Genomic DNA, 22,359 nt, shown 5'->3' on the forward strand with positions numbered 1-22,359 from the left:
TAAAGAGCTGCCTCAGCCAGTTTAACTGCATGGTCTCGGAAATTTGCCTGATGGATGTTTCCCCCTCCTCCCCATTTGCTGATTTCAGCCCCAGCTGGTTCCTCGGGTGGGGTTGGTTTGCTTCCCTTGCTCTAGGGATTGACAGCTGACAAGAAAGAATCCCAGCCAACAGTGAGCCCTGGCAAAGCTCGGCAGGACAGCCACACGTCCTCCAAAAGAGGATTTGAGGGGAGACAGTGGCTTGTGTGACGCCAACTGCTGGGTGCCATTCTAGTTTACTCCACAGCTCAAAGAGGTTTAGCTGACTCGGTCGATGGTTCATCCTTACGAGGTTGGCCAGCAGTGGCTGGACGCTTGGGCGGCAGCTGTTCACCAGGCGGGGGAGTGTTCACGTGTGCTGGGCATGCAGCTGCAGGGGCACTAGTGGTTGAAGTGTCTCCCCATGGTGCAAGGGCCACCTCCACAGAAACAAGAAACCCAGGGGAACGGGAGCCCCTTCTCCCCCCTCCCCCTGTAGGTGTGTTGTGCGTGAGGGGATGCTGCAGCAGCAGCAGCAGCAGCTCTTGGAGAAGGTGGGCTTCTGGTGGCTGTGCCTGCAGCATACAATGGCCTTTTGGTAATGGGCGATCTGAGGTTGCCCTTTGTCCAAATCTGTGACAGAAAGACTCTCTCTCTGCGGATTTTATTCAGATAAGTTCCACTTGGAGTTAAACCCATTAAAATTAATGACCCTAAGTTAGTCATGTATGTTAACTTCAGTAGGCCTGCTCTGTGTAGAACTAGCACTGAATACCACCCTTAGCTTGTTGGTTCTGTTTAGCTACCCAGCTTGGCTAACCTTTTTGAGCTTCTTCTGAGGGCAAGTGCAGCTCTTGTGATCTTGTGTAGCTGAGTCAACACTGGCCACCTTCATCATGCTATTATGACAATCATTGCTTATTATTTATATATTGCCTTTCATTGTAGTGTTAAGGTGTTGGACTACGACCTGGGAGACCAGGGTTCGGATCCCCACACAGCCATGAAACTCACTGGGTGACCTTGGGCCAGTCACTGCCTCTCAGCCTCATGAAAACGCTAGTCATGGGGTTGCCATAAAAGTCGGAATCGACTTGAAGGCAGTACACTTACATTTTTCATTTTGAGAAGAAATAGCAAAGCAGAAATAGCAATGTATGAAACTGAATTATAAAAATTAACTATACATAATATGGGGTTACTGGGCATGCAGGCTCTGCCAGCCTCGTTAGTTGCCTGTGGACTGATTCTGGTAGGGTAGGTTTGGCTAACCTGTGGCCCTTCAGATGATGTTGAACTCCGATATCCTTCATTGACCCTGCTGGTGAGGCTGATGGGAATGGTAGTTTACAAGATCTAGAGGGCCATAGGTCAGTCACCCCTGCTGTGAAATCATACTAATATTTAAATAGCAATTAACTGGCTTAAAGCCAAATTAACTCCCCCACCCCAAATCATCTACTTCATGAAGCCTTGCCAATGCAAATGAAATGGCCCTCCATTGCTTCTGAGTGGTTCTGGCCTCAGTAGTGGCTGGATTTGGGGTGCCAGACAGGATGTCAGAGTAGGAGGTTGCCACTAGAGCTATGCAGGGGCCACAGCCTAAGGCAAGGGTTCCCAAACTGGTCCATGGACCACTAGTGGTCCACAAGCTTCATTCAGGTAATTTGTAGCATGTCCACATTAAATATTCATAGAGGTTTTTAATTGTATTTTTCTTGCTGCTTCTCTAAATTGCATTTTTTGCATTACCATTTGAATTCTGTGAATGGAAAATTGTATGTAATACAGTGAAACTGACTGGAGGGGCAGGGTCTGATAACTGCTGGGTGCTACTAGCAACAGCAGTGTGTGCTGGGACTGTTTCTGTTTCCAACTTCTAGCTGAGCAGAGCAGAGAGAGCTGTCTCAGCTGGTCCAAAGGATATACAAGCAAGTCAGCTCTCAGAAAATGAGCAAACAGGGAGAGCTAAAAGGAGTTTGGCAGCGGAGTTCAGCAAGGGAGGTCAAGGGGGAGGTCCCTAACATGCAATTTCTTGTAGTGCACACCACATATCAGTGGGACTCTCCTGTTAAACTTCAAGGAGGACAGGACAAAGCACAGGCTATATAACAATACAAGGAGGGGGGGGGAACAAAACAGTATGGATGGAAAGGACACTTCAGTGGTGGTGGCCTGCAAGGTGAGTGCAATGTTTGTTTCTTGCCTGACAACAACATGGCATACACATGCAAGCTGGTGGCACCATTGGAAGAAAAAGTAAAAGGCCTGGAGTGGCGGGTGGCCACACTCAAGGGTATAAGAGAAGACAAAGACTTCATGGCCGAACACTGGAACGACAACAGCAAAGAGAAGTACAGGAGATGGAAGAACAACAGCATGTTGAAGAGAAGAGAGTATTGAAGAGAGGGGAAGTGGTGGAGGAAATTCTGTGAGAAAGGGTGACAGGAAGAGAAGATCTAGAAGGCACTCTGCACCAGTCGAACCGCTTACAGGCATTTGAGGATGAGACTGGAGGACCGCCTGCTGTGGAAGAATTGTAGGAGACCCCATGTGACAGTGAGAGGCTGACGTTCAGACAGGCAGAAGCAATGAAACCATGCCCCACGATAAAAGAATAGTCGGAGTGGGAGACTCCCCACTGCATGGGATTAAAACCCAAGTAGGCCAAGGAGACTCATGGACTTGCCAGATATGCTGTCTTCCTGGAGGATGGATTAGAGATGTGACGGAAGGGTTGCCAACACTCATAAAGCCCGCGGACATGTATTGCTCCCATCTGTGTGGGAACGAATTATACTGCCAAGCGGAGCTACAAAGAAATCACATCAGTCTTTGAAGCTCTGGGAAGGAAACTGAAGGACTTTGGGGCCCACATAGTTTTCTCATCCAGCCTTCCAGCACTTAGGAGTAAAAAGTTCAAGTTCAAGGTGCAGGTTTTGGTGTACAAAGCCCTACACAGCTTGGGACCTGGATACTTGAAAGACCGTCTTACCCCTTATATACCCAGCCGATCACTGTGCTGTGCAGGTGAGAGCCTCCTGCAGGTACCACCTTATCAAAAGGCCCGCTCCATTATCTTTTCAGCGCCTATTGAAGACCGTCCTGTTTCAACCTGCCTTTTAAGTAGAGGCCTTGTCCCAGTTTGCATTCAATGCTGGAATTGCATTTTAATATGTTTTTAAATATGTTTTGTTTTTACGATGTTTTAGAGTGCTTTTCGTGTTTTGCCTTCTGGAAGGAAGGGTGGGATGTAAATTTAATGAATAAATAATAATTAAAATGTGGAAGAGCACTGGGCCCAGGACCGAACCCTGCGGTGCCCCGCTCATTACCTCCCCTAGTTTGAGAAGGAACCATTGATAAGCACTCCTTGAGGATGATTCTGTAGCCAACTGGGGATCCATCTGATAGTTGTTCCATCCAGCCCACATTTAGCTAGCTTGCTAATCTGAATATCATGGGGTATTTTAAAAGCTTTGCTGAAGTCAAGATATATTATATCCACAGCATTCCGACAGTCTACCAGAGAGGTTATGCAATCAAAAAATGAAATAAGTTTAGTCTGGCAGGATTTGTTCCTGATAAATCCATGTTGGCTTCTAGTAATCACTGCATTTTTTTCAAGGTGCTTACAGACTGTCTGCTTTATAATCTGCTCCAGAATTTTCCCAGGGATGAATGTCAAATTGACAGGTCTATAGTTCCCAGGTTCGTCCTTTTTGCCGATTCTGAAGATAAGGACAACATTAGCCCTCCTCCAGTCATCCCGCATTTCACCCATTCTCCATGATTTTGCAAAGATAATAGACAGTGGTTCTTCAGCCAGTTCCAATATTCTAGGATGCAGTTCATCGGCCCTGCAGATTTGAACTCATTAAAAGTAATGAGGTATTCCTTGACCACCTGTCTATCAATCTCAGGCTGCAATCCTAGAAACAAAGCCCTATGAGGAAAGACTGAAAGGAATGGGCATGTTTAGAAGACTGAGGGGAGATATAGCACTCTTCAAGTACTTGAAAGGTTGCCACACAGAGGAGGGCCAGGATCTCTTCTTGATCTTCCCAGAGTGCAGGACATGGAATAATGGCCTCAAGTTACAGGAAGCCAGATTTCAACTGAACATCAGAGAAAATGTCCTAACTTGTAGAGCCATACAACAATGGAACCAATGACCTAGAGAGGTAGTGGGCTCTCCGACACTGGACGCATTCAAGAGGCAGCTGGACAGCCATCTGTCGGGAATGCTTTGATTTGGATTCCTGCCTTGAGCAGGGGATTGGACTTGATGGCCTTACAGGCCCCTTCTAACTCTACAAGTCTATGATTAAATACTACCACTTCAACTTCACATTGGCCAGGAGTGTCATAGACCCTGTTTTGGGAGAAGACTGAGCTAAAGTAGGAATTTAACACTTCTGCCTTTTCTTTGGCCTTTATTATCATTTTGCCATCCTCATTGAGTAGCTGAACTACCATTTCTTTCCTCTGTCTTTTACTACGGATGTACCTGAAGAAAGCTTTTCTGTTGCTTTTGGCATCTCTCGCTGGCCTCGGCTCACTCTCAGCTTTAGCCTTCCTGACACCATCCTGGCAATTCTGTGGTACCTGCCTGTACTCTTCCTTTGTGGCCTGGCCTTCTTTCCACTTCCTGTGTGTGTCCTTTTTTGTTTTCAGGTCATCTCTAAGCTTTTTGTGAAGCCACACTGGCTTCTGCTGTCTCCCTCCTTTTTTGTCTTCACGGAATTGTTTGCCATTGTGCCTTTAGAATTTCCTTTCTCAGAAGCTCCCACCCATCTTGGACTCCTTTTCTCATTAGGGTCACTTACCATGGAACCTTACTTACCACTGTTCTGAGATTATTAAAATCGGCTTTCCTGAAGTCCAGGGTACACATTTGGCTACTCTCAGCTTTTGCTTCCTTTAAAATCAAGAACTCAAGTACAACATGTTTGGATTACTGTAATGCACTTTACGTAGGGCTACCTTTGAAGACAGTTCGGAAGCTACAACTAGTGCAAAATGCGGCGGCCAGATTGCTGACAAGGACCAAGCGGTCCGAGCATATAACACCTGTTCTGGCCAGCTTGCACTAGTTGCCAATATGTTTCCAGGCTAGATTCAAAGTGTTGGTATTAACCTATAAAGCCTTATACGGTGCGGGACCACGATACCTTGCGGAACGCCTCTTCCGATATGAACCGGCCCGTGCACTACGTTCTGCTACGAAGGCCCTCCTCCGGGTTCCAACTCACAGGGAGGCCTGGAGGGTGATGACAAGATCTAGGGCCTTCTCAGTGGTGGCCCCCGAACTATGGAACAGTCTCCCCGAGGAAGTACGCCTGGCGCCAACTCTGCTCTCCTTCCGGCGCCAGGTCAAAACCTTCCTATTCTCTGAAGCATTTTAAGTTACACTGATTTACTTTTAAAAATGTTTATTGTATTGGATTGTTGATTGTATTTTAGTATTATTTTGTTATTCATTGTATTTTTATGCTATTTTATGTTCACCGCCCAGAGAGCTATTGCTAGTCGGGCGGTATATAAATTTAATAAATAAATAAATAAACATGGTCACTTTCCCCCAGAGTTCCCTTAACTGCCACTTCATCCACTGAGTCACATCTGTTGGTTAGAATCAAGTCAAAGATAGCTGATCCTTTAGCTGTGTTAGGTCCAAACCCAACACGCAAGCCTGCTTCCTCCACTTTCTGTAGGAGAACGTTTTCTCCAGCACAAGTCAGGAATTTCTTGGAGGGGCCGTGTTTGGCAGAATTTGTGATCAAGTCGGATTTCCTCTCCTGTATTAAGAGTTCAGGTTTTGTCCTGTTTGTTTCCCATGCTCTGCGCATTAGTATACAGAAGTCGAAGACCATGTGATTTACTGCCTGGCTGCTTTCCTGCATTTTTATGAAGACTATTATTGGACCCTATTAGAGCTGTTCTCTCAGTTCCTCTTACTCTGCATAAGCCTTTGTCAATTGTTATCTCCAAGTTTACGTCTCCCACTTAGGATTCAGTATAAAGCCCTTCAGATGGTGTTCTCCATGCTGTGGCCAAACACATTATTCTCAGTCCTTGTGAGGTACAATCCATCACTTGACAGCAGGAAGTGTAGCTCATGGTCCCAGAATCCAAATCTCTTGCGTTGGCACCTCCTTCATAGCCAGTCATTCACCTGGAGTATTTTTCTTTCCCTTTGCCCTTCCATCCAGAAGGCACCCAGGGTGGCATATAAAAACACTAAAAGCACTTTAAAACATGTTTAAAAAAAAGACTTTAAAACATATGGTTAAAGGCACTCCTATCCACTCAGATCAACTGGGCCTCTAGCGACAAGGATGGATCCAGGAGCACCCCCAGATTATGAACCTGCTCTTTCAGAGGAAGTACAGGAAATGCTTATCAAATTTGCAGATGATACTAAATGGGGGGCATAGCTAATACCATGGAAGACAGAAACAAAATTCAAAGGAATCTTGATAGTCTGGAGCATTGGGCTGAAAGCAACAGAATGAAATTTAACAGGGATAAGTACAAAGTTCTACACCTAGGAAAAAGAAACCAAATGCACCATTATAAGATGGGAGGTGGCTCAGCAATACTACATGCAAGAAGGATCTTAGGATTGTTGCTGATCACAAGCTAAATATGAGCCAACTGTGTGATGTGGCTGCAAAGAAGGCAAATGCTATTTAGGCTGCATTAACAGAAGTACTGTATAGTTTCCAAATTGTGCTAAGTATTGGTTCCCCTCTATTCATTATTAGTTAGGCCTCATCTTGAGTATTGTGTCCAGTTCTGGACACCGCACTTTAAGAAGGATGCAGACAAACTGGAATGGGTTCAGAGGAGGGCAATGAGGATGATCAAGGGACTGGAAACAAAGCCCTATGAGGAGAGACTGAAAGAACTGGGCATGTTTAGCCTTGAGAAGACTGAGGGAGATAGGATAGCACTCTTAAAGTACTTGAAAGGTTGCCACACAGAGGAGGGCCAGGATCTCTTCAGAGTGCAGGACATGGAATAATGGGCTCAAGTTATAGGAAGGCAGATTTCAACAGAACATCAGGAAAAACTTCCTGTTAGAGCGGTATGACAATGGAACCAATGACCTAGAGAGGTAGTGGGCGCTCTGACACTGGAGGCATTCAAGAGGCAGCTGGACAGCCATCTGTCAGGAATGCTTTGATTTGGATTCCTGTCTTGAGCAGGGGGTTGGACTTGATGGCCTTATAGGTCCCTTCTAGCTCTACTATTCTATTATTCTGTGTGCGTACACACACATCCATTATCTCTGCGCAGTTTTTATATCTCATCTGCCCCTATTTTTGTTGTGTGGACATTTGAGGTGCTTTACAGTAAAATGTGAGCCAGTGTGGTGTAGTGGTTAAGGTGGTGGACTACAGCCTGGGAGACCCGGGTTCGCATCCCCACACAGCCCTGAAGCTCACTGGGTGACTTTGGGCCAGTCACTGCCTCTCAGCCTCAGAGAAAGGCAATGGGAAACCACCGCTTACCATGAAATCCCTGTTCATAGGGTCACCATATGTCGGGGTCAACTTGAAGGCAGTCCAGCGAGCAAGACAGTAAAATGTAAATCTAATGGTAACACAAAATCATATAATCTGAGGAAATGCTAGAAGTTCCATGAGTAAACTCCAGGCAGCTGCTTTGCCGCATAGCTGGCTGCCTTCTACCAAGTCAGCCCCAGGGTGACCTCACTGACTGGGTTTCCCAGGGGAATCTTTCTCAGCCAGACCCGAAATAACTATGAATGTGGCCAAATTCTTATACGCTGCTCAACCTTTACGCTCAAATGCCTTTGATATGTAATTTTCCGATCTTCTCCTGATCAAATGTATATGTTGTTCTTATTTGATAATTTCTGTACATACTTATTTTACTATACTCTCAGTATACGGGTCTCTGACCGCAAATAAATAAATTGAATTGAATTGAGTCAGACCCGATGCTTGGGATTGAACCAGGGACTTGCATGCCACACATCTGCTCTCCCACTGAGCTATGCATTTCCTCTAAGGTTTGTTTGGAGAGAATATCCTTCCAAGACTTTGGATCATGTCAATAGCCTGAAGAATTCAGATAGGGTTCTCCGGGAGAGAGACCTCTTGAAATTAAATGTGATTAAAATACAATTAAATAATATGTACCTCTAAGTAAGTGTGTATGATATATATTTGTGTTTTGACTCAGTTCAGAACAATAAGGATCTCTGCAAAATGCACCAAGTGATCCTAAAACTTTTACACTTAAGGTGTATCTATGTGCCACATTTGAAGATGGGTAAGGTTTACCTTGCCAATCTTAAATGAAGGAAGTTAACATTTTAATAAATGTTTTGCATCATGGTTGACCTTTATATCATAAAATAGTTTTGCCACTGCCTGTGCAGATACAGAAGGTCTCCGAAAGGGCTCTCTGAGATACAGCAAAACAAACCCCACGTGAGACCCACTTTCAGGACTGAACCAGTATCCCTGTAGTATAAGTAACAAGGGAAGGAATCCTTTCGCCAGTTTTACCTGGGTGTAGAAGGGTATATACAGCAGGGCTTCTCTAGTAAACAGGTGAGGAACCTCATTCAGGAGGAGGCAGCCCATAATAAGACATCTAAGGTCAAAAGAACAGGATTGTAATTTGTACCCAGAAACTAGGGCTGCATTCACACACCAGACTTTGGTAGGGCGGCTACTTCCCCAGTTAAAGCTCTTACATGGCTATATTATGTGCAGAGCAATGAATCACAGCCTTAAAGGTGGAAGGTACCTCAAAGGTCAACTAGTCCAACCCACTCCTGAAAAAACAGCACAAAGGATCGTCCACCCCCTTCCCAGATTGTCAGTTCCACGGTTGAATAGCACATACCACCAGGGAATTTGCACTTTGTCTTGAAAGGAGGGGTTCTACTTCTGTGACTTTGCTATTCACACACTGACTGGAGGGTCTTGCCACAGGGAAGCAGCTCTTGTGCAATGATTAGGTGGCAGAAGGGAAGGAGGGCCATCAGGGGCTTCACCGGCCCTCAAAGTCGACTCCTACTGTGACACGTGTGTCTGGGCCCGCCCTTCACCTTTTCGTGGGGCAGGATTTGTCTCCCTGATTCTGACTGGTGGAGGAACCCTTGTATTAGTACTTTTATTCTGTGTACTTGATTTTAATATTTTGTAAGTTGCTTTGGGACATTTTGGAAAAAATGTACAAATGAGTTGAGTAAAAGGGGCGGGGCTTAATGCAGGTGTGATGCGCTTGCCACACCCAACCCGGAGCTGCAGTGCCTGGGAAGTGACGACATCTCAAGATGCAGGTTTTTTCCCAAGGGTGGCTGTGGATGGTGCTTTTCTTCATTAAAAAACGTGTCTCACCCTTCATCTATCTAGATACCAGGGCTGGGTATAATCCCTACTATAAACAAACCATACAATTACATATATATATATATATAAAAGCCCTCCACCAGACTGAAGCAGCAGCAGCAGCACAGTCAAACAGTACAAGCCTTAAAATGCCCAAGCAGGACTTTAGGCAGCTCTCTTTTCCCACCTTGCCCCATCCCTGAACTATTGATAATTCTGGCCTGCCCTATAGGGGTGCCATAAGTAAGGGCTGAAAAATGGAAATGGACTGCCTTCAAGTCGATCCTGATTTATGGCTACCCTATGAATAGGGTGTTCATGGTAAGCGGTATTCAGAGGGGGTTTCCCATTGCCTCCCTCTGCGGCTAGTCCTCCCCAGCTGGCTAGGGCCTGCTCAGCTTGCCACAGCTGCACAGGCCAGCCCCTTCCTTGTCCTCAACTGGGCTCCTTGGGACTACGCAGCTTGCCCACGGCTGCACAGGTGGCAGGGCACGTAACCCCTGAGCCACTCACTGTGGGGGTGATCTTTAGCCGGCCCTTGGCACCCAGGAGACACAAGCGGGGATTTGAACTCCTAGACTCTGGACTCCCAGCCAGGCTCTCCTCCCCACTGTGCTAGACCAGCTGAGATAATATAGTAAAGCACTTTGAAGCTGGAACGGCTAGATATTATTTCCTAATATTCCTGTTGCAGATGAGAAGGTGATGCTCTTGGCTCCTCTTCAAGGTCCCCATCTTCACTTCACGTCTCTCTCTTCACAGAACGCTTGTTCCTGATTTCAAAGTCTTCTCTCCTGCTTTTGCTATTGGGCTTCTGCTTTTGCTCTCTGGTCTGGTTTTTGAAATACTTCTTAGCTGATTTTAATCAGTCTGCAACAGAGTTAGTGGCTAAGTTCCTCTTCTCTGCCCAAAGGAGTTGCAAGAGGATTCTTCTCTTTTAACTGCTATTTTTATGTTGTACTTTTATTGACTGTTTTATTTGAATGGGTCTGTGACCGTATATTAATAAACAATACTCTCTTTCTGAGAGCAAGGAGAGTCTGCAACTGGTCACACCTTGGTGGGGGCGAGTCCCCAAATCCCACCAGGCAGGCGGCATAACCAGGACTGGGCCGTGGGTGTCCCTCGGCTGAGCCCCCCTTACCTGGCAACTCTGTCCTGCCTGCCTGGTGAGCCACCGGCCACTTTATCTCACCCCAAACAGACCCTGGAACAGGAACGGCTGCAGAACTTCCAACAGCTGCGCCAGCTGGATGAAGAGGCTCTGGTGCCGAACCAGGAGGCAATGGAGTGCCGCATCTGCTATTTGGACGTGGAGCCGGGCGAGGGGGTCTTGCTGCGAGAGTGCCTGCACAGCTTCTGCAGGTAATTTATTTATTTATTTATTTACAGATTTATATCCCGCTCTGGTTCAGAAAATCCAAATTCAGAGCAGTGAACAAAGTAAAATAATTCATTAGTACAGAATCAAACAAAGTATAACAGTAATCTGCCCACCGGGCGGAGGGAGTGGGGTGGAGGGGGAGGTGTGCTGGGCTGGGGCTGCTGTCTGACCCACATTGACGGCTGAAGATCCCGTCCTGGAATGACTGGCTGAGAAAATGTTCCTACTGTTTTTATTGTTATCAATATTGATGTGTTTGATCTCCTGGGCTCCTTTGGGATAAGGGTGTGATAGAAACTGAAGAAGAATAAAACTAAACAACCCTAATCCTTCTCCCCCCACCCCCTGCCCCCCAGGGACTGCCTGCACCAGCTGATCAACTGCAGTGAGGAGCCTCAGGTGGCCTGCCCCTTCCGGGATGACTCCTACGCCTGCAGCAGCCAGCTCCAGGATAGGGAGATCCGGGCGGTGAGTCTGGGAGGCCGTGGCCTCTGGCAAGGGGCAGCCTGGTGAGCCCTACCCTGCTGTGTCATCCATCGAAAGCTGTTGGAGATGCAAAGCCATCTTTTTAGTGGGCCGCCTCTGGCTGGCCGAGAGCATGAAAACTAGAGAACTCTGTCCTTGGAGGACGAGGAGGGCAGTAGCGACTGCCATTTCCCCTCTCTAGCTGTGGAAGTCATTGAGGGCCCCACCCCAGTCTGTGCCCTGACCTCCCCTGCCACCCACTGGAGGAGGCTCTGAGACAGCTCCTCAATCTCTGCAGCTGGTGTCGTGGGGCGAGTATGAGCGGTTCCTGGAGCGGCGGCTGGCAGTGGCCGAGAGCCGGGCCCAGAACAGCTACCACTGCCAGACGGCCGACTGCCTGGGCTGGTGCATCTACGAGGACGACCTCAATGAGTTCCGCTGCCCCATCTGCTGGGCTCTCAACTGTCTTGTCTGCAAGGTAAGCGAGGGCTGCGGGCGCCTCTCGAGAGGGGGAGTTGGAAAACCAATCAAGACACAATATTGGAGGACTGATGGGGGCGAGACATTGATTAGCAGGAGCGGGCTGGGGACTGTGAGGTGGGCAGAGTGGAAGGATCCTGTCTCCAGAACCTCAGAAGTGCCCTCCCACTTTCATTCTGTCTTCTGGGTTTTCAGCACCCCCTGCCCATTGTCTAGTTTCTTTCACCAACTCTGGAGTGTGGGAGCCTGTTTCTTGGAGCAGTTCAGTTGCTTGTCTTCCCCTTTGCACCCTGCCTGCACAGTGCTAGCTCTGCGTTCCATCTGCCCAGCTGAATGTGTTACTCCTTCCTTCCTCTGCATCTGTGGCTCTTGCCGTGGGCACAGAACACAGGGGGGCCACACACAGTTTCAGCAGCAGGAACTGGCTCTTGTGAGGCCCCCAAAGTTTGAACCTCCTTGCTTGACCGCAGGCCATTCACGAGGGCATGAACTGTAAGCAGTACCAGGACAAGCTGCAATTCCAGGCCCACCATGATGCTGCAGCCCGGGAGACCAGCAACATGCTGAAGGTGAGGGTGCATGGAGCCCCCTTTGGGGCCTGCAGAGTATAGGGAGGAGGGGTCTGTTGTGGCCAAGTTGGGACTACAGCCCTTCTTCCCCACCCCGAGTTCCTGGGCTCCCATGGTGAACGGCCTTTCCCCAGGGGGAGGAGCTCAAACGGACTGGACAAGGACCTGTTCTGAGTCTCCGGCCCCTTGGCTTGGGGATGTTTCCCTCTTGACAGGCCGGCAGTCTCCCTTTCTACCTCTCTCTCTCTCTCTCTGCCAGATGCTGGTGCAGCTAGGAGAGGCCATGCATTGCCCCGTGTGCCGCATCGTTGTGCAGAAGAAGGGAGGCTGCGACTGGCTCCGGTGCCCCGTCTGCCAGACGGAGATCTGCTGGGTGACAAAAGGGCCACGCTGGGGGCCGGGGGTAAGCGTGGGCAGGGAGAGGTGACAGGTTCAGGCATCGCCATGTGGAAGGCCACGCTTTGCATCCAGAGCAGACTAGGTCCACTCCCTGAAAAACGTGGCATTGGGGGGGGAAGGGGAGAAGATGCTGAGGAATGGTCTTTGCCTTTTTCAGCTCCACCACAAGGGATGCACAGAGCTGTCTCTCTCTCACACACACACCCTCTCCCCCATACAATGGCACTCTTCCATCCTATTCCACCAAAGTTCCTTTTTCTGGCCAACCCTTGCACGGATTACTTGTTTCTGTGATGCTTCACGACACCTCCTTGCACTTTGTGGGTGGTTCCAGCATTGAGCCAGCTTTTCATGGAATCATAGAACAGTAGAGTTGGAAGGGGCCTCTAAGGCCATCAAGTCCAACCCCCTGCTCAATGCAGGAATCCAAATCAAAGCATTCCCGACAGATGGCTGTCCAGCTGCCTCTTGAACGCCTCCAGTGTCGGAGAGCCAACTACCTCCCTAGGTCACTGGTTCCATTGTCACTGGGTGACCTTGGGCCAGTCACTGCCTCTCAGCCTCATGAAAACCCTATTCATAGGGTCGCCATAAATCGGAATCGACTTGAAGGCAGTACATACATACAATACTAGAGTCCAGCATCATCCAATCAAGTTGAAGGATGGGAGGATTCAGGACAGACAAAAAGGACTATCTTTACCACAGAATTAAAATATGTAATTTGCTACAATACGGTGCAGCGATGGCCACCAAATCCGACAATTTGCAACAAGATCATATAGGATAAGGTTATCAATGGCTACAAGTTATGATGGCTATAGACTACCACCAGCTCAGAGGTAGCATGCTGGTGAAGAAGATCAGGTGAAAGGGGGCCCATCTGCTCCTGGTCTCACAGTGGCCACCCAGCTCCTGTTGGAAACCTACAAGCAGGATCTGAGCAGAACAGTGCTCTCTCCTCCTGTGGTTTCCAGCAACTGGTGTTCAGCGGAGGGGACCCACAGCCTTTCCCTCCATGTGTTGGTCTAATCCTCTTTCAGTCAGTCCAAGCGGGTGGCCATCTCTGCGTCCTGTGGGGCAAGTTCGTGCTGTATGGTCTGTCCTGAATCTTCCAACATCCAGCTTGATTTGACGTTCACGAGTTCTAGTATTTTGAGGGAGCACTTCGTCTCTGTCCACTCTCTCTATGCTATGCATAATTTTATAAACTTCTATCATGTTGCCTTTGAGTCGCCTTTTTTCTAATATAAAAAGCCCCATATGCTGCACTTTCCTCACAGCAGAGTTGCTCCATCCCCTGGATCATTGTGGTTGCCATTTTCTGAACCTTTTCCAGCTCTACAATGTCCTTTTTGAGGTGAGGCGACCAGAATTGTACACAGTATTACAAGTGCGGTTGCACCATACATTTATACAACAGCATTATGGTATTGGCAGTTTTATTTTCAATCTCTTTCCTAATGATGCCTAGCATGCCATTTGCCTTTTCTGCAGCTGCCACACACTGGGTCGACATCTTCATCATGCTAACCAGTATGGCCCTCAAGAATTGTACACAGTACTCCAAATGTAGCTGGACCGGAGATTTGTATAATGGCATTATGATACTGGGAGTTTTGTTTTCAGTTCCTTTGCCAATGATCCTCAGTTAATAGCAAACCTATGCAAATTGGCAAGGTTTAAGTAGGTTACATAACACATCCTGCCCCTTTCTTCCGCTTCTCAAGTCCTAGATTAAGAGGCAGCAGTTGAAGCTGGGCCATTCCCTACTTTCAGCAACCCAAGTTCTTTCATTTACGGCCTGGCAGGCCTCAGCCTGTGCCTGTTGCTGCTGCTCGCCCTGATAGGTTTGTCCTCCTTTTCCGGCAGGGTCCTGGCGACACCAGCGGAGGATGCCGCTGCAATGTGGATGGGGAAAGATGCCACCCAAACTGTCAGAACTGTCACTGAGCGCCTGCTGATGGGACACCAGGTTGGACTGGATGCAGCACAAGGAGGTGTCCAAGTGCCCTTGGAAAAACAGCCCTGCCTTGATCCCCACCCATTGGCCAGGACTGACATTGGGCAGTGGGGTGGGGAGGGGCCTCCGCATTCTGTGTGTGTGTAGGGGGGGTATGCTTTCCTCCCTCTCTGCACTTTTAGCCGTGTGGTGGATGAAAAAGACAACCCCTCTTTTGATGGCTGTGGCAGATGCCCTTTCGACTCCTTCCCTGCACTGATGCCAGGGCACTGGCCGTGGCTCTCGCCTGCCTCTTCCTTGGTTTGCAGGGGAAGAGCCAGAGAAAAAGGGTTGTGCTGTGCCTCTGCCCCCCCCCACTACCAGACTCTCGCTCCTTAATCGGTTGCCAAAGAGACTTGGGTCCCCCACCCCATCCGGAAGAGTCCCGGCTTTAACTGACAGTCCCTGGGAGCCAGTGTGTGATGTTCAGCTTTGAGGGAGCAAGACCAGTGCCAAGGAAGGAGCAAGCCCAGGATTTATGTTGTGCACAGGAGGGAACAAAACCCCTTCAATAAAGAACAGTGTAACACTGGGACTGTGTAAGAGATTTTTCCCCCCAAGGGAGCTGGGATTTGAGAGGTGGGGAAGCAGGGAGAAGAGGAGCAGCCCACTGAAGTTAAGACAATTCACAGAAGGTGTGCGCACACGCACACACACACACACACACGGTTCTACATTTCAACACAGACCACAGCAACTTCTTTCCGGTTGAAGAAATGTGTTTATTGGGTGCTTGCCACCCCAGGGTCCTCTTCCCAAGGCTTTGTGGGTGACTGGATGGATGGAGACATTAAATAACAGCAAATACATGGTGCGGAGCGGCTGTCCACCTGCCAGTCTCCACATACATTCCTAGGGCAGCAGAGGAGACAGCACAGCTCAGGCATCTGAGAGAGGTCCGCCTCACCTGCACAGGTCACTTGGGAGGCCGGTAGGCAATCTTCCTGCTCTTTAGGACTGACCACTTGTGCCGTTTCAAGTAGTAGGTGAGGGGCAGCAACAGGCCCCCAATGAGCAACATCTGCAGAGAGGGGACATGGGGAGAGGGGTGTCAAGGCACATAGCACCCGTCAAGGACATGAAAGGTTGTCACATAGAGGAAGGCCGGGATCTCTTCTCGATCGTCCCAGAGTGCAGGACACAGAATAATGAGCTCCAGTTGCAGGAAGCCAGATTTCCACTGGACGTCAGGAAAAACTTCCTAACTGTTAGAGCGGTACAACAATGGAACCAATGACCTAGAGAGCTAGTGGGCTCTCCGACACTGGAGGCCTTCAAGAGGCAGTTGGACAGCCATCTGTCGGAAATGCTTTGATTTGGATTCCTGCATTGAGCAGGGGGTTGGACTTGATGGCCTTGTAGGCCCCTTCCAACTCTACTATTCTATGATTCTATTCTGTTATGCGAAGAGACTCTGACAGGAGCCCAGAAAGAGCAGGAAAGGATCCCCTGGAGCCCCCAACCCTGGCTGGACAAACTGTCCACCCCCTGGAATTCATAGCAGTGCAACACCCAGAGTGGTGCCAGCCTCTCCATGGCCCTCTCTTTGCCCAGCTGGGGACAGCCAAGCTGAGTTTAGGCCTCTCAATGGACAGACCAACCTTCAGGCCCATCCTCTTGCGGTGGTCATGTTCCTGCTCTGCAGTCCATCGCAGGAAGGTGCAGATGTCCTTGGCAACCTGTGACATGCTGGCAGGGGTGCCTGCGGAGGAGAGGGCAGAGTTCTATGGGTGCCTAAGCAGCTTATGGGCTCCATGCCCAACCTAAGGAGAGTCCTGCCTGGCCCACTTACCATCCTCAAACTCCAAGATCTCGTCGTAGATTGGGGGCGCCATGGCAATCGCCTGCCCAGGGAAGAAGGGGTTGAAATGAAGCCCCTCGCGCTCGGGCACACCAGCAGGTGGATCACAGTAGCCAGTAAGGAGGGAAAACACATAGTCCTCACCTCCATGCCTGGAAAAGAAGGGCAAGGACGCCGTCACGGCCCCAAAAGGGACCCCAGCTCAAAGCTGCCATCCTCCAGATTCTAGTTCCTTGGCTGCTGCCGCCAGAGGAACTGAAGCACCAGCCAGCCAAGATCAGTGCATTGCTCTGCCAACATGCCAGAGCCCAGGTCAGACCCCACATCCCTTGCTCCAGCCTCCGTTCCGGCAGTGTTACCTGGCGTTGACGACGTTGCTGAGGTCAGGGGGCAGGGCTCCACTGTTTGCTGCTCGTGCTGCTTCAGGATTTGGGTAGGGCTGGGGGAAGTAATCTGAGAGCTTGCCAGGCCGCATAAACATCTCCCCGTTCTCGTTGGGTCCGTCCTGCATCTGATACTGTTGTGGGACATGCGAAAGTTGAGTGCGAGAGTCCCATGCCTCCTCAGGCTGCAGGCAGCCAGGCTCTCAGCATCCCATCTGGCCCAGAATTAACCGCTGTTCCCCATCATGCAGCTCCCAACATCTCCAGCAGCACGACTCAGCCTCTTCCAAAGGGAGCATCTCCTTGTCAGCCACAACACCGCGAATCTGGCCCTGGCTCAGTACCCTTCCCTGTGGTGCCCCCCTTCCCTGTGGTGCCCCTCTCCCAATTCTTACCTCCTCAGCCAGGGCCTTGGCTTCAGCTTCGGTGTGGGTGACACCAACAAGATTGCGGAAGGCTACATACTCCATGCTGTGGCAAGCTGAACACACCTCCTTGTACACCTGGTAGCCACGCCGGACGCTGGAGACAAAAATTTTTTAAAACATTATTTAAAGTATTTATATCTCTCATCTTTTTGGGATATGTGTGTTCTCATGTGGCGAATTACAACTAATTCAAAATATTTTTTTTAAAATACAAACCTGTAAGTTAGACAATGAAACACAGCAACAGCTAAAAGCTAAATGTAGGCAAGACTTTCCCTTCTTCCTTAAAGGATGGAGGTGGCAGGTGGGGACACTCTAGGGTGGCCGCCACAGCAGGCAGCAAGGAAGCATCCTCTAGGAGCATAGACAATGGGAACTACTCAACAGGATGTAACGTGTCATACCCAAAGCAAAAAGGGTGTGGCCAGTGTCTGCGTAGGTAGACAAGGCAGGGATGGAGAAAGGTCAGGGTACAAAGCAAAGCAGGGCTGACCACGTGGACTCAAGGAGAGGGGCAACAGGATCGTAATGATAGAGAAGAAAGCAGCATTTGCTTCCTGTTTATGAGAAGGTAGGAGACACAGCAGGGAGGTAGCTCCACTGTTCTCAAACAGAGGCACCCCCATGACAGGCAAGGGCCTCAGCAGAATGGAACATGAAAGAGATGGCAGGAAATTGAGAGAGATGAGTTCAAGTTCTGATTTCTATGTCTCTGGGACCGGGACGAAGACAGCACAGCATGAGAGGGGCGCAGGAAAGAGCAGAGCAGCTCTGTCTTCGTCATGCTTAACATGAAAGATCTGGGTAAGAAATGTGAGCAAGATGTGAACCTGACTAAAGGCACAGGAGAGACCCACCCCACTGGCTGGAAAGGCCAAGGGGGATGCCTCAATTTCTAGAAAGCAACCCCATCCTGCTCTGTCTCCCTCCCCCCATGTCCGCACCTGCTGTGATCCAGGGAAGACAGCATGCCTCGGTGGCTCCAAGGGTACTTGGGCGGATGCAGCTCCAGCTCACCAGCACTCACGGCAGTGTGAAGGGCCAAGGCCAGGCCTGCTCCGCCGGCCGTCAACACCCCCAGCGTGGTCAGGGCCACTTTCCTGCCTCGGGAGAGACCAGTCAGAGATGCCATATTGGCCTACAGGAACAGAGAAGAACAGAATGAGCGCCGGAGCATAAGCAGTGGGCATGGCTGGACTGGCATCACTCGCGCCCTACAAAAGAAGCAAGAATTAGGCTACAAGGGCTTCTACCTTGGACTCCTACCCAGCACTGCTAAAGCAGCAGCAGCGTCCCAAAAACTGCACTCCAAATGGGCCCCACACTTTGCTGACACCAAGCCAGGCAGTTTGTCCATCTAGCCTTACCTAGTCTACGGGTAAACCATGTAGAGATTGCTAAAAACGTTACGTGGTATGTAAATTCTCTGAATGAATGAACATGACCAGCAGTAGTTCTCCAGCAGAAGACGTTCCCTTCACCTGCTATGTGCTCCTCTCAACTGGGAGACCCCAAGGAACAAGAACTTGGGGCCTTCTGGAGATAAATCACCCCCCCCCAAGCAATGGCCCACCCCCAGATTCCTTCTCCAGAACTACATTTTGTGTGGAGAAAGGGGGCATGAAATGCACCCTGAGTCACCGAACTTGGCCACACTGGTCAAAATCCAAAGTGGAGCAGAGCATCAGAGTTGTCTCCAGCTCATTTACAAGCATCACTCTACAAAACTAGAGGATGATCAACACTATGACAGCCCACAGATGCTTCAACACTCTCAGTGGCTGCCCTGCCTGTTCAAGTCATCCTGAGGCATCCAGCACACACACACCTTTTACCACACATCAAGATGGAGGAAGAGGCTCTCGAGACAAAAGGGAGGATACTGGTGGTAAGGCACAAAAAAGAAACACGGACAGCAAGCATACGACAAGTGTGTCCACTTAGGTTGTACTTGTCAGAATCCACATGCCCTCAGTGCAAAACCAAAACTTAATAAGCTGCTTCTCAGCATGTAGTAGCTGGTGGGAGCTGAGTCCCCAAGACTCTGCAGGCATCCCCCCTGGAGCACGCAAGCTCAGGGCCCATCTACACCATACGAGGCTCCCTTAAACCACTTTGCCTAGCCTGTTGTCAACCATCTCCTCTCACAAGAAGGTCCAGGGGTAGTTCCAGCTCTCTGCACCAATCCAGTAGAGCGGAGACAATCAAACTCTGTTTACCCACTGTGCCTCCCCACTACAAAGGGCCTGCGTGGGTGCACGGGCCAGTTCCCATACCTGGATGCCAAGCGTGCTACTGCGCAGCTCTTCACACATCCTGAGAGCAAGGCCCAAGCTGCACTGCCCCACATCTAACCGCGCAGAGCCCTGCGTATTCCTTCCAGAGCAACCCCAGAAGGAATTCCCAAGTACAGGTGAGCAATGAGAGGCCGCCTAAAGATGAGAAGATGAGACCATTTATTTATTTATTAGATTGATATCCCACCGTTTCTCCCAGTAGGAGCCCAGGGCAGCAAACGAAAGCACTAAAAACACTTTAAAACATCATAAAAGCAACTCCAAAGTATATTAAAATGCAACAACTATTAAAAGCATATTAAAACAAAACATCTTTAGAAACATTTTTTAAAAGGTTTAAAAATGTATTAAAAAGCAGTTCCAGCATAGGTGAAGACTGGGATAAGGCCTCTATGTAAAAGGCTTGTTGAAAGAGGAAGGCGTTGAAAAAATAACACAGATGGTGCCTGTCTAATACTTAAGGAGAGGGAATTCCAAAGGGTAGGCGCCGCCACACTAAAGGTCCATGTCCTATGTTGTGCAGAACAGACCTCCTGATAAAATGGTATCTGCAGGAGGCCCCCACATGAAGAGTGCAGCGGTCGACTGGGTCTATAAGTGGTAAGCTGATTTTTCAGGTATCCTGATCCCAAGCTGCATAGAGCTTTGTACACCAAAACCAGAACCTTGAACTTAGTCCAGTAGCTAATAGGAAGCCAGTATAATTCTTTCAGTAGCAGAGTGACATGATGGCGATAACTTGCTCCAGTGAGCAGTCTCGCTACTGTATTTTGCAACAGCTGCAGTTTCCGGACCAAACTCAAGAGCAGCCCCACATAGAGAGCATTACAGTAATCCAATCCAGAGGCTACCAGTGCACAGACAACAGTGGTCAGGCTATCCCTGTTCAGAAACGGCCACAGCTGTCTTACCAGTTAAAGCTGGTAAAAAACACTCCTAGCCACTGAGGTCACCTGGGCCTCTAGTGACAAAGATGGATCCAGGAGCACCCCCAGGCTACGGACCTGCTCTTTCAGAGAGAGTACGACCCATCCAAAGGAGACAACTGACCAATTATCCACACTCAGGAACCACCAACCCACAGTGCCTCTGTTTTGCTAGGATTCAGAGTCACTTTACTGGCTCTCAACCAGCCCACCAGAGTCCAGGCAGCGGTCCAGGGCTTGCACGGCCTCTTCCAATTGAGATGTTACAGAGAAACAGAGCTGGGTATCATCAACATACTGCTGACACCTCGCCCCAAAACTCCTGATGACCTCGCCCAAAGGCTTCATATAGATGTTAAGCAGCATGGAGGACAAGACGGTACCCTGTGGCACCCCACAGCACAACTGCCAGGGACAATCACCCAATGCTATTCTCTGAAAACGACCCTGGAGATAGGATCGGAATCACTGTAAAACAGTGTCTCCAATACCCATCTTACTGAGTCAGAGAGTCGCACTCCTCATCCTTCACCAGATAAGTCATCAGTCAGGGCGACCAAAACCATCTCAGTGCCATAACCGGGCCTGAACCCAGACTGGGATGGGTCAAGATAATCTGTTTCATCCACGAGTACTTGCAATTGCTGCACCACAACCCTCTCAATCACCTTCCCGAAGAAGGGGGCATTTGCAACCAGTCAGTAATTGTCTCAGACCAATGTGTCCAGGGTGGGCTTTTTCAGATGTGGTCGGATCACAACCTCTTTCAGGGGGGCTGGAACTGCAAGCAAGCACCCAGATGCTCAGGCACTCACTCCCAGGGCAGGTTGTCTTCAGGCACCACTGTGTTGCAACTGTTGCCCTCACCCCTTACCAGCACCAGCAACAAGGGGCAGACCCAGAGGGGAGTGGAAACTCCCTCAGCCTCTCCTCAGAAAGCCCAAGCCTGAAACGTCTCACCTCTCAGGTGCCTGAGAACGGCTTCCCTCTGGCAGGGCATAGCGGGCTCCTCCCTGATCTCCAGGCAGGCCAAGCAGCGGCCGCCCCGACGCACAGGATGCAGAGCTGGAGGCGGCAGGAGGCCGGCCTGGCCCAGAGGCCACAGCCTTGCCGGGAGCGGCTTCTCCCGGGACACCTCTAGGCTGCCGCTGCCGCCGCCGCCGCCTCGTACAAGCCACCCCCATCTTTGCAGGCAGCCGCCGCCGCCTGAGCCAGCAGGGAGAGCGAGGAGAGGCCGCCTCCAACCCGTGCCCGGCTGCTGCCGCCTCCAGGGACCTTCCGCAGGGCGCTCTCCCGCGGCTGAACAGCACGAGCCTACCTCGCAGGGGGAACTGCGGGGCGAGAAGGCCACTCCGCGCTCCCCTTGGCAGAAGGGCGCGACGAAGGCGGCTGCGCTCGCCGGGCAGGGGCGCCCGAGGCCCGCGGGACTCGCCTCGCTGCCGCAGGGAGGCCACGGAGGGTGAGCGGTCAGAGCCCGCCAGCCGCCCTCCTTCATCCGGGGCCGCTCAGGAGGAGGGTCGCCGGGGGCTCCCGGGATGCCTTCGGGGGGGCAGAGGGTTCCGGGGCGCAGAGGGATCGCGTGACCCCAGGGGGACGCGGTGACCTTGGGGCCGCCAGGCCGGGGCGCGGGGCGTGGCCTCGGCGGGAGAAGGGGCGTGGCCCCGGGCGCCTCTTACCCGCGGGCGGGGCCCCCCGGGCAGCGGGGGCAGCAGGAGGCCCCCCCGGGAACGCGCCAGGCTCCGCGCCGCCGACACGCCAGCCGCCGCCGCCATCTTGGAGAGGAGCCGGCCAGCCCGACGGCCCACATGGCACCGCGCAGCGGAACGGGCG

At 50.4% G+C, this 22,359-nt stretch overlaps 2 protein-coding genes across 4 annotated transcripts in view; one reads left to right on the forward strand and one right to left on the reverse strand.

Annotated features, from left to right (window-relative positions):
* The window catches only part of SHARPIN (SHANK associated RH domain interactor), a 33,009-nt gene extending 17,783 nt beyond the window's left edge, over positions 1-15,226 (forward strand). For both annotated transcript variants that reach the window (XM_061607209.1, XM_061607210.1), the window contains exons 10-15: positions 10,600-10,760; positions 11,136-11,247; positions 11,543-11,722; positions 12,195-12,293; positions 12,553-12,696; positions 14,565-15,226. In XM_061607209.1, coding sequence (XP_061463193.1) covers positions 10,600-10,760; positions 11,136-11,247; positions 11,543-11,722; positions 12,195-12,293; positions 12,553-12,696; positions 14,565-14,645 — 777 coding nt within the window. In that variant the 3' untranslated portion in view covers positions 14,646-15,226. The remainder of the gene's footprint in view (positions 1-10,599; positions 10,761-11,135; positions 11,248-11,542; positions 11,723-12,194; positions 12,294-12,552; positions 12,697-14,564) is intronic.
* A 166-nt stretch (positions 15,227-15,392) lies between these two features.
* Positions 15,393-22,359, reverse strand: LOC133375524 (cytochrome c1, heme protein, mitochondrial). Of its 2 annotated transcripts, none has more exons than XM_061607211.1 (7): positions 22,206-22,359; positions 18,251-18,444; positions 17,274-17,400; positions 16,855-17,012; positions 16,487-16,647; positions 16,296-16,396; positions 15,393-15,715 (listed from the first exon to the last, which is right to left on the reverse strand). In XM_061607211.1, exons 1-7 carry the CDS (start codon positions 22,299-22,301, stop codon positions 15,611-15,613), a joined length of 942 nt encoding a protein of 313 aa, XP_061463195.1. In that variant the 5' UTR covers positions 22,302-22,359; the 3' UTR covers positions 15,393-15,610. The 2 variants fall into 2 exon arrangements, with proteins under 2 accessions (XP_061463195.1, XP_061463196.1); XM_061607212.1 differs by lacking the exon at positions 22,206-22,359 and adding an exon at positions 21,490-21,507.

Source organism: Rhineura floridana, chromosome 1, assembly GCF_030035675.1.
Source record: "Rhineura floridana isolate rRhiFlo1 chromosome 1, rRhiFlo1.hap2, whole genome shotgun sequence".
In the NCBI taxonomy this organism is placed as follows: domain Eukaryota; kingdom Metazoa; phylum Chordata; class Lepidosauria; order Squamata; family Rhineuridae; genus Rhineura; species Rhineura floridana.

What these genes read in the sequence shown, in the direction of transcription:
- LOC133375524 (XM_061607211.1), bottom strand. Translation starts at nt 22,301, where the DNA reads ATGGCGGCGGCGGCTGGCGTGTCGGCGGCGCGGAGCCTGGCGCGTTCC. An exon ending in CCGGGGGGCCCCGCCCGCGG is followed by an intron (nt 18,445 to 22,205) that starts GTAAGAGGCGCC and finishes CTGTTCCTGTAG; the next exon opens with GCCAATATGGCATCTCTGAC. An exon ending in CCAAGGCCCTGGCTGAGGAG is followed by an intron (nt 17,013 to 17,273) that starts GTAAGAATTGGG and finishes GTCCCACAACAG; the next exon opens with TATCAGATGCAGGACGGACC.